This window comes from Callithrix jacchus, chromosome 16, assembly GCF_049354715.1.
Source record: "Callithrix jacchus isolate 240 chromosome 16, calJac240_pri, whole genome shotgun sequence".
NCBI lineage: Eukaryota > Metazoa > Chordata > Mammalia > Primates > Cebidae > Callithrix > Callithrix jacchus.
In genome coordinates this window covers 29,563,755-29,576,010 of record NC_133517.1, presented here as the reverse complement: position 1 = coordinate 29,576,010, position 12,256 = coordinate 29,563,755, and the positions used below count along the sequence as shown (strand labels likewise).

The following is a 12,256-nucleotide window of genomic DNA, read 5'->3' as shown; positions in this document are numbered from 1 at the left end:
CGCGCTATCCCCTTCCCTTTACAGATCCCGCCCCCGCGCCGGGGATGTTGAGCCCCCGCGGCGTGACGCGAGCACGGCAGCTCCGCCCCCTGCGTCTCTGGCCTCGCCGGCTGTGGGGGGATGGTTCCATCATGGCGTCAATGCAGGTGAGAGGAGTTTGCTGCATCTGGGCGGGCCAGGGAGCCGCCAAGAGGGTGCCAGCGTTCGGGCGGGGGCGGTGTCCGCGATTCGGGGACACCCGGGCGGGTTCGGGATCGGTCAGGGTAGTCTGTTTTCTCTCCGCTCAGGGCGTCGGGGGAGGGGTGAGAAGCGGCGAGAGGCGTCGGGTGGTGGGGTGGGGGGTGGTGCGGTATCCGTCGGTCGAAGGGGACACCAGCCGACTGGGAAGTTGGGTGATAAAGGAGGCTTGGGGGAGAAAGGGCGAAGTCTGGCGTTCCGGTCTCAAAATCCGCTCCGCGCGCGCGCGCGCACACACACACACACACACACACACACACCCGCTGCCAGTCTGCTCCCCGCCAGCCCCACGGTTGCCTTTCTCCCGCTGTCCCTGGCCCGACGGAAACAGCTGCGCCCGCGGTTGTAGCCCGGGCAGGGGCGGCGAGGGGCTGAGTGTGGTGGAGCCGAGAAGGCGTCTCGGGAGAGGGCGGCTAGCTGCAGACGGCGCTCAGCGGCCTCTGCTCCGGCCTCCCACGCCGGGCCTCTCTTCTTCCCTTGACTCTTAATTCTGTGCTCGTGGGTACCTTCTCTTTCCATCTGCACCGGCATTCTCACTGACATTCCTCCAGCAGTCCACTGTCTCCTTCCTCTCGAAGCTGCCCGAGTCCACCGCCTGATGGACAGTCTCCCGAGAGCCGAGTCCTCAGCCCCCTTAAACCTCTCGGGATAGTTCGCCCTCTATTTTGTTTTCCCCTACAATGCCCCACCCTTGCGGTCGAGGTAAAGCTACTTGTTGTTGCCCTTAACTACCCAGACCTTCAGTAGAATCTAAATGGGTAGGAGGCGTTTGTTAACCTGTGTCATTTCTACCCCACTTAGCAAGTGGGGTTTTCTGGTTTTCCAACTTAATTTACCCCTTTTCCCCGAAACCAGGGAGTTGTTTTAATTATTTTTGCAGGCAAAGATGGCAACCACAATTGTAGTTTTGTAGATATTGACTGTGTTATGTATACCCTGCATTTAATTCATTGATGAAGACGAGCAGTATCAAAGGACATAGGAAGAGAAAGTAGACCTCTAAATAGGAGTGTCAGCTGAATACCTTTTAGCATTTTATTAACATCCCCTTGGGTAAAGAGAGACCACGTTTTCTTAGAAGTGTTTTTTGCTTTTGTTTCTGGAAGAAGCAAGTCTCTGTTCCCCCTCCTTTTTTTTTTCTTTTCTCTGCTGAAAGTGTTTTTCTTCCCTTTTTTGCATCTTCTTCCTCTTTTGTATAAATATTTCTTTGCTTCACATTTACTCCTGTGCTTTTATGTTATTCCCCTTTCAACCTGTTTTCCTTACAGTATTCTTTTTACCTTTGCTTCTCCCTCTGGACTTGCCTGCAGAACATAAAAGTTTTATATAACATTTCTAGTTGAAGAGATGTCACGAATGGTGCAGGGAAAAAACAAGAACAATTTCAGGAAACGTTATACTTTACACTAGTTTCCCCAGAGACGTTAGAGAAGTTTCGTCATTTGAGGCTGAAAAAGGAACTGTGGAATCCTAGTTGAACAGTAGACGCAATAGGCTACAGGACCACTTAAAGATTTTATGTGTTAAGATGAAAACATTTTTTATGAGCTTAAGATTATCGGTATTAAGATTAAAACGTAATTTGAGGCTAAAGATTAACATTAAAATCCACAATACTTATGATAATATTTGACAAGAGAACTTAGTGTGTTATCTGGTTAGATTGAGTGTCTGGTAAAGACAGATTTGTTTATGAGAGAAGTTGGTAATCTTGAACTTTACATAGTGTCCTAAGCAATGGAAACAAATACTTGATTGATAGTGCAATAGTGCGTTTTCCTGTGCCCTAAGTGTTACTACCTTAGACTGTCTTATCACTTTGGTTTTTGCTTTTGAGACAGAGTCTTGCTCTGTCGCCAGGCGCCAGGGTGGAGTGCAGTGGCACGGTCTCGGCTCACTGCAACGTCTGCCTCCCGGTTTTAAGCAAGCCTCAGCCTCCCGAGTAGCTGGGACTACAGGAGCACGCCACCACGCCCAGCTAATTTTTGTATTTTTTTAGTAGAGACGGGGTTTCACCATGTTGGCCAGGATGGTCTCTATCTCTTGACCTCCTGATCCGCCTGCCTTGGCCTCTTAAAGTGCTGGGAATACAGGCGTGAGCCACCGCGCCTGGCCTTTATTTATTTATTTATTTTTAAGACGGACTCATCCTCTCTAACCCAGGCTGTAGTGCAGTGGCACGATCTCGGCTCAACGGCGTTCTCCGCAGCCCGGGTTCAAGCGATTCCCCTGCCTCAGCCTCTTGAGTAGCTGGGACTACAGGCACACGCCACCATACCTGGCAAATGTTTTTGTATTTTTAGTAGTGATGGGGTTTCACCATGTTGGCCAGGATGGTCTCCATCTCCTAACCTCGTGATCGCCCGCCTCGCTCTCCCAAAGTGCTGGGATTACAGGTGTGAGCCACTGTCCCCCGGCTGTTTTATCACTTTTTAAAGTTTTTCCCGTCACGTATTCTGTCTAAATCTTATCACTCTCTAGTCTATGTTTTCTGGTTAGAGGAATGGAAAACAGATGCTTCCTGTTTTTATTAAAATAAAAAATCTTTCCTTTTTATTTGTATTTTAAAATGTCTAGTGTAGATTTTCTGGTAGTGTCTTTTTTTTTTCTTGCTCTGTAGCCCAGGCTGGAGTGCAGTGGTGCAATCTCTGCTCACTGCAACCTCCGCCTCAGTCTCCCAAGTAGCTGAGACTACAGGTGTGCACCACCACACCTTGCTGAGTTTTTGTATTTTTACTAGAGACGGGGTTTCGCTGTGTGAGCCAGGATAGTCTTGATCCCCTGACCTCGTGATCTGCCCACCTCGGCCTCCCAAGGTGCTGGGATTACGGGCATGAGCCACTGAGCCCGGCCAGTAGTATCTTTAAGAAATTTTAATATATATAAGTCAAGCTTTTTAAAAGACAACCCTACTTTTTGTGTAGTGATTCTGTATCTTTGTTGTACGAAGTTTATATCCTATCTTAATGGCAAAGTTTGGCTCTTTTAAGACAATTAGATTATACATAAACCTTCAATCAAATTACCAAATTTGTTTATTCTCTCAGCAGTTATCTTTTGGGTGCCCTCTATGTGTCAGACACTTACCTAGGTGCCACAGTTATAGCAATGAACAAAAGCACACAAGATTTCTGCCTTCGTGGATTTAATAATAAATAGTCTGGTAAGAAGAGACAGATAAGAACAAAATATTTAAGTTAATTGTGTTTTTGTTTTGAGAGGGCATCTCGCTGATGCTGGAGTACAGCAGCATGATTTCAGCTACTACAACCTCTGCTCCCAGGATTCTCAGCCTCCTGAGTAGGTGGGATTACAGGTACCGGCTGCCATGCCCAGCTAATTTTTTTTGTGTTTGTAGTAGAAACTTCATTTTGCCACATTGGCCGGGCTGGTCTCAGACTCCTGAGCTCAGGTGATCCTCCCACCTCGGCCTCCCAAAGTGCTAGGATTACAGGCATATGCCACTGCGCCCGGCCTATTGTGTTGTTATATTAGACGGTAATAGCGCAGTGGAGAAAAAACATGGAAGAAGGTTAGGAAATTGGCATTTTGGGGATTTTAATTAGGAGAAAATAAGCTGTGACATGGAGTGACCATGTCCTTACACAAAAAGCTTTTAGTGGATTTCTTTATCTTACCCGCACCAGGATGTTGCTGCTGCTGAAGTTACTTAAACTGTGAGAGGAACTGTATTTTTCTTAATGCTATATTATACAAACGTAACTTGGAATTTCATTACTTGATAAAAGTTAAATAGTCTTTAGGATCAATGGAGTAAAACAAGTAAGGGTAGACTTTGAATTTCTTATTGGAGAGTACGTATTTTAAAGTTGAGCTGGTAACTGCTTTAATGTATTCTGTCAGTGCCTCTCAACCATCTTTAGGTTGTGTCTACATAGAAAATAAATTTTGAATAGTACACCAAGGTAGATGAGGTTGGGAGGCTAGAAGCACCTGGCAGGCAGCTCCTCATGAAATAACCTGGAATGGGAGATCAGTATTCTGGCACACTTATAAATGCTGGGGAAGCTCTACTCCCTAATATTGCTAGAGTTCTGCCATATACAATTCGAGTAAGTCATTTTCAGACTTAGGTAATCCCTTTGAGACATTCTTTATTCATTTCTTTTTTTTCCCCCTTACTGTTGTTTCTAAGAAAAATTCATGTATCACCAAGTAAGACAGTAGTTAAATTACGTTTTAAGAAACCTTTTCTTTTTTTGGAGACGGGGGTCTCGTGTCACCAAGGCTGGAGTACAGTGGTACGCTCTTGATTTGCTATAGTCTCAAGCTCCCTGGGCTCAGGTGATCCTTCTGTCTTAGCCTCCTGAGTAATTGGGACTATAAGCTTTTGTATTTTGTAGAGACAGGTTTCACTGTGTTGCCCAGGATGATCTTGAACTCCTGGGCTCAAGCAGTCACCTGCCTTGGCCTTCCAGAATTCTGGGATTATAGGCATGAGCCAATGTGCCCAGCTTCAAGAAACCATTCTTTATTTTTTTTTTTTTTGAGACAGAGTCTCGTTCTGTTGCCCAGGCTTGAGTGCAGTGGCGCAGTCTCGGCTGACTGCAGCCTCTGCCTCCCGGGTTCAAGCAATTCTCCTGCCCCAGCCTCCGGGGTAGCTGGGACTAAGGGTGCACACTGTCTCACCTCTAATTTTTTGTATTTTTAGTAGAGACGAGGTTTCACTATGTTGGCCAGGATGGTCTTGATCTCCTGACCTCGTGATCTGCCTGCCTTGGCTTCCCAAAGTGCTGGGATTGCAGACATGAGCCACTGTGCCTGGTGAGAAACCATTCTTTAAGAGAGTGTTATATTTGTGGTGATACCTAAAATTGACAGTAGTTAAACAGATACACATTTAGTTTTGGTAATTCTGAAAATCTTAAAATATTACATGGAAAGTTTCTTGTAGCAAATTTTTAGTTTTAGCATTTTAGGGAATGTGATTATTTGGTCGAAACTTTCTATCCCCAAACTGCAAAAGCATTATTTTATTGAAGTGAATTTTTATGTGATTTTAAACTTGTTTTTTATTTTGAGATGGAGTCTTGCTGTCACCCAGGCTGGAGTGCAATTGCAGGATCTCAGCTCACTACAACCTCCGCCTCCTGGGTTCACGCAGTTCCCTGCCTCAGCCTCCTGAACAGCTGGGATTACAGGTCACCACACGTGGCTAATTTTTTGTAGTTTTTGGGTTTCACCCTGTTGGCCAGACTGGTTTTGAACTCCTGACCTTGTGATCCATGCACCTTGGCCTCCCAAAGTGCTGGGATTACAGGCCTGAGCCACTGTGCCTGGCCGATTCTAAACATTTTTGAAAGTGTAGCAGTATTGAGGTATTCTGTTCTCAGCTGAATCCTAAAATCGTGTTTTTTTTGTTCAATGCCTCTTTTAAATTTTATAATATTTTTTTCCTTCTTATGGCTTATTTAATATTATTAAATACTTGGCCTCCTGGATATAATTTATGATTTTAGAATTTAACTGCTTCATTCAGACTTCTCCTAAATTAGAAATTTTAACCTATACTCTATATACTTTTCTAATTTGACATTCTAGATTTTTAAATTTTAGTTACAGCTTCCTGTTACATTGTGTCTTAAGATCTTAGAAAGTCAGTGCATGGTCTTTGGTATTTGTCAACTCTAAAAACAGTTAAATAATTGAGAGAAAGGGTCAGTTGAAGTACTCTTGTGAATTTTCTGCATTTACTTCCTCTCTTACCTAGCTGGGTCTTAGACTATTAACTGTCAGTTTGGCTGGATGGACAGAGGAGGTTGAGATTTAATGACAGGAGATAAAGTATGAATGTCTGCTTATTTTCAGACTTAGAAATAATGCATTATTTTGGATTATTCACAGCCTTTTAAAATTTTTCTCTCTGAGATAGGGTCTCACTCTGTCACCTAAGCTGCAGTGCAATGACACAGCCTTGGCTCATTGCACCCTTGTCCTCCTCGGCTCAGGTGATCCTCCCTCTTCAGACTCCCAGGCAGCTGGAACTACAGACATGCCACCATGCCTGGCTAATTTTTGTTTTTTTTGTAGAGATGGGGTTTTGTTGCCCTGTTTGCCCATTTGCCCACCTAGGCCTCCTAAACTGCTGTGATTATTACAGGATGAGCCTTTGTGCCAGGCCCACAGCTCTTTACTCAAGTAATTGGCTATAGTGACTGAGAGAGATGGAATATGGACTCTTACTGACATCACTCTTATAGTAGTCATGTTGCCTTGACAGATACCTCATCTGTTTGTTGATGTCATTATGAAAGGGTTACAACATAATAAAAAGTTAGAAAATGGGCCAGATGTGGTGGCTCAAGCCTGTAATCCTAGCACTTTGGGAGACCAAGGTGAGTGAATCTCCTGAACAGCCTGGCCAACGTGTTGAAACCTCATTTCTACTAAAAATACAAAAAAAATTAGCCAGGCGTGGTAGAGCACTTCTGTAATCCCAACTATTTTGGGAGCCTGAGGCAGGAGTATCCCTTGATCCCAGGAGGCAGAGGCTGCAGTGAGCCAAGATGACTTCACTGCTCTCCGGACTGGGCAACAAAGTGAGACTCCATCTCTAAATTAATTAATTAATTAAAATAAAATTTAAATAAAGATTATCTTTGAACAGTAAAAATTTACCATTATAATTTTACTCAGTACACAAGTATACATACGAGGAAGATCTTTTTAAAATTTGATACATAACCTTATAAACTCTAAGGAATATTCTAATTTTCTTAGCTCTAGAAGTTATAAGATAGTTTAGTAAATGCTTGATTCTTGACTGAAAAGTTACATAATTACACCAATGATTTCTCTGTGAGGTAAGCTGTGTTCATTCCTTAACCTTCACAGCATCAACAGATTTCAGAGCTTAGTTTCTAATCCTAGCTTCACTACTGAGTTACTATGTAGTTTTTGAGTAAGTCACTTTCCAAATAAGTACTTATCAGAAGTTACTGCTATGTCTTTATAAGAATGAAATTAGGTTAGTTGACTTCCTCTTTTATAAAGAATATGAAAATACTATGAAGGACATTAAAGTTATGGCAAATGCATGCAGCAATAAAATGAGCCACTTTTTTGTTATATTATAAATATAAATTTTTCATTCTTCCTTTATAGGTACTGAACCTTATTGTTACAGAATTGCTTAATAGACTGACCTAAAGTAGAATTAAACTAATGTGAAATTTGCTATTTAGGAATGCCTTTTGAAGTGTTAAGTAATGGACAAATATTTACTATAGTCACTTCCTGCACATTTAAGGGATAGAGGGAAAGTGTTTTTCCTGCTTTCATGAAGCAGGAAATCTAAAGCAGAAAATAATGTCAGATTTTCTTTGAAGGCTGGCCACCATGCCTGGCCTTCAAAGATAATCTTCATTATCAAGAAGAGTTTTTAAGGTGGGATGATCCCAGCCTGGCCAACATGGTGAAACTCCCGTCTCTACAAAAAAATTAAAATTAGCTGGGCGTGGCCACATGTGCCTGTGGGCCCAACTACTTGGGGCATTGAGGTAGGAGGATCACCTGAGCTTGGGGAGATTGAGGCTGCAGTGAGCCAGGATCATGCCACTGTACTCCAGCATGGACGACAGAGTGAGTCTTTGTCTCAAAAAGTATATATATAAATACAAATTAGAGTGGAACGATGTTCCATTTATTCTCTCCAAAAATATAGTTCTCCTTAGTATTTACCTAAATTGAGCATTTGTTATGTGAATTTTATTCCATCTCTATATCATTGCTGTCTGCTTCATTATGCATAGTATCTGTAAAATACTTGATCATGTTTTTTTCTTTTCTTTCTTTTCTTTTTTGAGACGGAGCTTCACTCTTGTTACCCAGGATGGTCTCGATCTCTTGACCTCGTGATCCGCCTGCCTCGGCCTCCCAAAGTGCTGGGATTACAGGCATGAGCCACTGCGCCCAGCCCGATCATGGTTTTTTCTTGAGATGATGGAGTCTTGCTCTGTCATCCAGGCTTGAGTGCAATGGTGCAATCTCAGCTGACCACAATCTCTGCCTCCCAGGTTCAAGCCATTCTCCTACCTCAGCCTCCTAGGTAGCTGGGACTGCAGGCATGTGCCACCATGCCTTGCTAATTTTTTAATTTTTAGTAAAGATGGGGTTTCACATGCTGGCCAGGTCTGGAACTCCTGACCTGAAGTGATCCGCCCGCCTCAGACTCCCAAAGTGCTGGGATTACAGACATGAGCCACTGCAACCAGCCTGTCAGGTATTTTTAAAATGTCCTTGTTTGAAAGCCTTTATTTATTAATGTAGTTCTTATATCACAAAGAAACAGTGCATGCTTTTGAGTTGTTCTATTCTAAGACTCTAATTTCATTTAATTGCTTTTGTAAAACTTCATTAGAGATAAAGAACACAGGCTCTGTAATCAGAAGACCCAGATTCAAGTCCTGTTTCATTACCTTTTTTTGTTTGTTTGAGGTGGAGTCTTGCTGTGTTGCCCAGGCTGGAGTGCAGTGGTGCAATCTTGGCTCACTGCAACCTCCACCTCCTGGATTCAAGCAATTCTCCTGCCTCAGCCTCCCGAGTAGCTGGGACTACAGGTGTGTGCCACCATGCCCGGCAGATTTTTGTATTTTTAGTAGAGATAGGGTTTCACTGTATTGGTCAGACTGATTTCAGAACTCCTGACCTTGTGATCCACCTGCCTCAGCCTCCCCAAGTGCTGGGATTACAGGCGTGAGCCACTGCACTACTTTTTAAAAAGTACTGGCCTTCACTACTATTTAAAAAGCCATATTGCACAAAAATCAGTATGGAGTGTAGTGGGTAAGACAAAAACGGATTAGCAGATAGGTAAACATATAAAACTAGGTTTTTTGTTTCTCTTCCCCAAACTAGTTTTCTGTAATATTCCCCATGTTGGTATATGGGCAACTTTATTCCATTTGCTCAGCCAGAAACCTTGGGTTCGTTCCACCCTACAGTCAAACCATTAGCAAATTTCTATCTATTCTGCTTTCAAAATATATCCAAAATTCAACTGTTTTTCTGAATTACTTCCTGGTATAAATGCAGATGACATCCTCTTTCCTTGCCTAGATTATATTAGTAGTATCATACTGGTTTTCCTGCTTCTGCCCGCATCCCTTTACTTATCCCTTTAGATTCCCAATTGATTTTTTTCAAAACAAAAGTCATGTCATTTCACTCACAATCCTGTGGCTTTCCTCTCTTCCTTAGAATATAATCCAAAATTCTGGCCGGGCGCGGTGGCTCAAGCCTGTAATCCCAGCACTTTGGGAGGCCGAGGCGGGTGGATCACGAGGTCAAGAGATCGAGACCATTCTGGTCAACATGGTGAAACCCCGTCTCTACTAAAAAAATACAAAAAATTAGCTGGGCATGGTGGCACGTGCCTGTAATTCCAGCTACTCAGGAGGCTGAGGCAGGAGAATTGCCTGAACCCAGGAGGCGGAGGTTGCGGTGAGCCGAGATCGCGCCATTGCACTCCAGCCTGGGTAACGAGCGAAACTCCATCTCAAAAAAAAAAAAGAATATAATCCAAAATTCATGTTATGGCCTAAGAAGCTTTAACCTCCTCATGTCTCTGAAGCTTTATTGGCCTCCTTGCTACTCCTGCCTTGTTATTTTCTCTGCTTGGAATGCTCTTCTCACACATCTGGATGACTTCCTTTTTTTTTACACTCAGAGCTTTGTTCAAATGTCTTTAAGAGAGGCCTTCCTGACAACCCAATATAAAATAGCTCTCCACCCCAGCACTAATAATTTCCTTTACCTTGATAAATTCTTCATACCTTTTGCTATTATTTATTAATTAGCTTATTTACTATTTTCTTGGATGTAACTTGTGCCTGGCATGTAGGAGGGCTTTGGTCAATGTTGAATAAATGAGTAAGGAGCACAGCTTTTGGAATCAAATAACCTTGGGTTTGAATTCTGGTTTTGTTGCTTAATAGTTGTATAACCTTCCACCTCCCCCCCCAAACGTAAAATAGGGTTGATAAAAACAATCATATAAGGTAAAAATAGGTTATTTCATTTCATGGATCTTTGGAGTTGTTTGTGAGTTATCTTTTAATACTGTACGCTTCCCATTTTAAACTAACTCTACTAGATGCTTTTGTCTTTTTTTTAATATACATTCCCATTTTAAAATAACTACTAGATGTTTTTGTTCCCCCCTCCCCGATTTCTAGTCCCTGCACTATCTATCAGTGGAAAAATAGATTTCCTTTATGAACATGTGTTACATGAGGTCTCTCTTTGTATTTTCAGACCACAGGAAGGAGGGTGGAAGTATGGTTTCCAGTAAGTGTGTGTTTTTTGCCAATTCTCTTCAAAATTTGAGAATTAGTCAAATAAAACTTTGAGCTTTTAAAATCCATTTTAACAACCTTTTAAGGCACAGTGTTTTCTTCTAATTGAAATATAATCCACATATCATAAAACTTACCCTTTTAAAGTGTACAATTCAATGGTTTTCAATGTATTCAGAACCATCATCGCTGTTTCCAGAACATTTTCGTCACCCCCGAAACTCCTTATCCATTAGCAGTCACTCCCTATTTCCCCCATTCCCCATTGTCTGGAAACCACTCATCTATTTTTTGTCTCTGGATTGGTCTATATTGGGTATTTTGTGAGAGTGGAATCATATCATATAAGACATTTTGTGGCTGGCTTCTTTAACTCAGCCGTTTGTCTGAGACGTTCTCATTTTGTCGCCCAGGCTGGAATGCAGTGGTGCCATAGGCTCACTGCAATCTCCGCCTCCTGGTTTCAAATGATCCTCTTGCCTCACCCTCCCTAGTAGCTGCTACTAAAGGCGTGTACTACCATACCTGGTTAATTTTTGTGATTTTTTTGTTTTAATTTATATAGCACAATTTTATTTATATAATATACATTTATTTATAATGTAAACTGGTTGCAATTTGATGGACAGTGTGGTTCTAGTTTTTTTTTTAATTTTTTATTGGATTTTAGGTTTTGGGGTACATGAGCAGAGCATGCAAGACAGTTGCGTAGGTACGCACATGGCAGTGTGCTTTGCTTTGCTTCTCCCCTTCACCCACATTTGGCATTTCTCCCCAGGCTATCCCTCCCTACCTCCCCCTCCCACTGGCCCTCCCCTTTTCCCCCCAATAGACCCCAGTGTTTAGTACTCCCCTTTCTGTGTCCATGTGTTCTCATTTTTCATCACCCGCCTATGAGTGAGAATATGCGGTGTTTGATTTTCTGTTCTTGTGTCAGTTTGCCGAGGATGATGTTCTCCAGATTCATCCATGTCCCTACAAACGACACAAACTCATCATTTCTGATTGCTGCATAATATTCCATGGTGTATATGTGCCACATTTTTCCAATCCAGTCTATTATCTGTGGGCATTTGGGTTGATTCCAGGTCTTTGCTATTGTAAACAGTGCTGCAATGAACATTCGTGTAATTTTTGTGATTTTTTTTTTGACGGAGTCTTGCTCTGTCACCCAGACTGGAGTGCAGTAGTGTCATCTTGGCTTACTGCAACTTCCACCTTCTGAGTTCAAGTGATTCTCCTGCCTTAGCCTCCCATGTAGCTGGGACTACAGGCATGAGCTACCACACCTGGCCTTTTTTTTTTTTTTTTTTTTTTTTTTTTAGTAGAGATGGGGTTTCGTCATGTTGGCCGGGCTGATCTGTAACTCCTGACCTCAAGCAGTCTGCCTGCCTCGGCCTCCCAAAGTGCTGAGATTACAGGCTTGAGCTACCATGCCTAGTTTATTTTTGTATTTTTGTGAGATGGGGTTTTACCATGTTGGCCAAGCGGGTCTTGCCTGACCTCAGGTGATCTGCCTGCCTCAGCCTCCCAAAGTGTTGGGATTACAGGCGTGAGCCACCATGCCTGGCTAATTTTGTATTTTTAGTAGAGATGTGGTTTCACCATCTTGACCAGGCTGGTCTTGAACTCCTGATCTCAGGTGATCTGACTACCTTCGCTTCCCCAAGTGCTGAGATTACAGGCATAAGCCACCACGCCTG

The 12,256-nt window shown here is 42.8% G+C and overlaps 1 protein-coding gene across 13 annotated transcripts in view; it reads left to right on the top strand.

Annotated features, from left to right (window-relative positions):
• Nucleotides 1–42: 42 nt before the first annotated feature.
• Nucleotides 43–12,256, top strand: part of UBE2W (ubiquitin conjugating enzyme E2 W) — a 91,611-nt gene continuing 79,397 nt past the window's right edge. For 6 of the 13 annotated variants that reach the window (XM_078352648.1, XM_035277256.3, XM_078352646.1 and 3 more), the window contains exon 1: nucleotides 92–146. Coding sequence is in view for 3 of the 13 variants with exons in the window: in XM_002759003.7 (XP_002759049.2) it covers nucleotides 45–146; nucleotides 10,513–10,545 (135 nt within the window). In the remaining 10 variants the exon portion in view is untranslated. Of the gene's footprint in view, nucleotides 147–4,915; nucleotides 8,480–10,512; nucleotides 10,546–12,256 lie in introns of those variants that run through there. The other 7 variants (XM_078352649.1, XM_078352645.1, XM_078352643.1 and 4 more) reach the window with 5 other exon arrangements.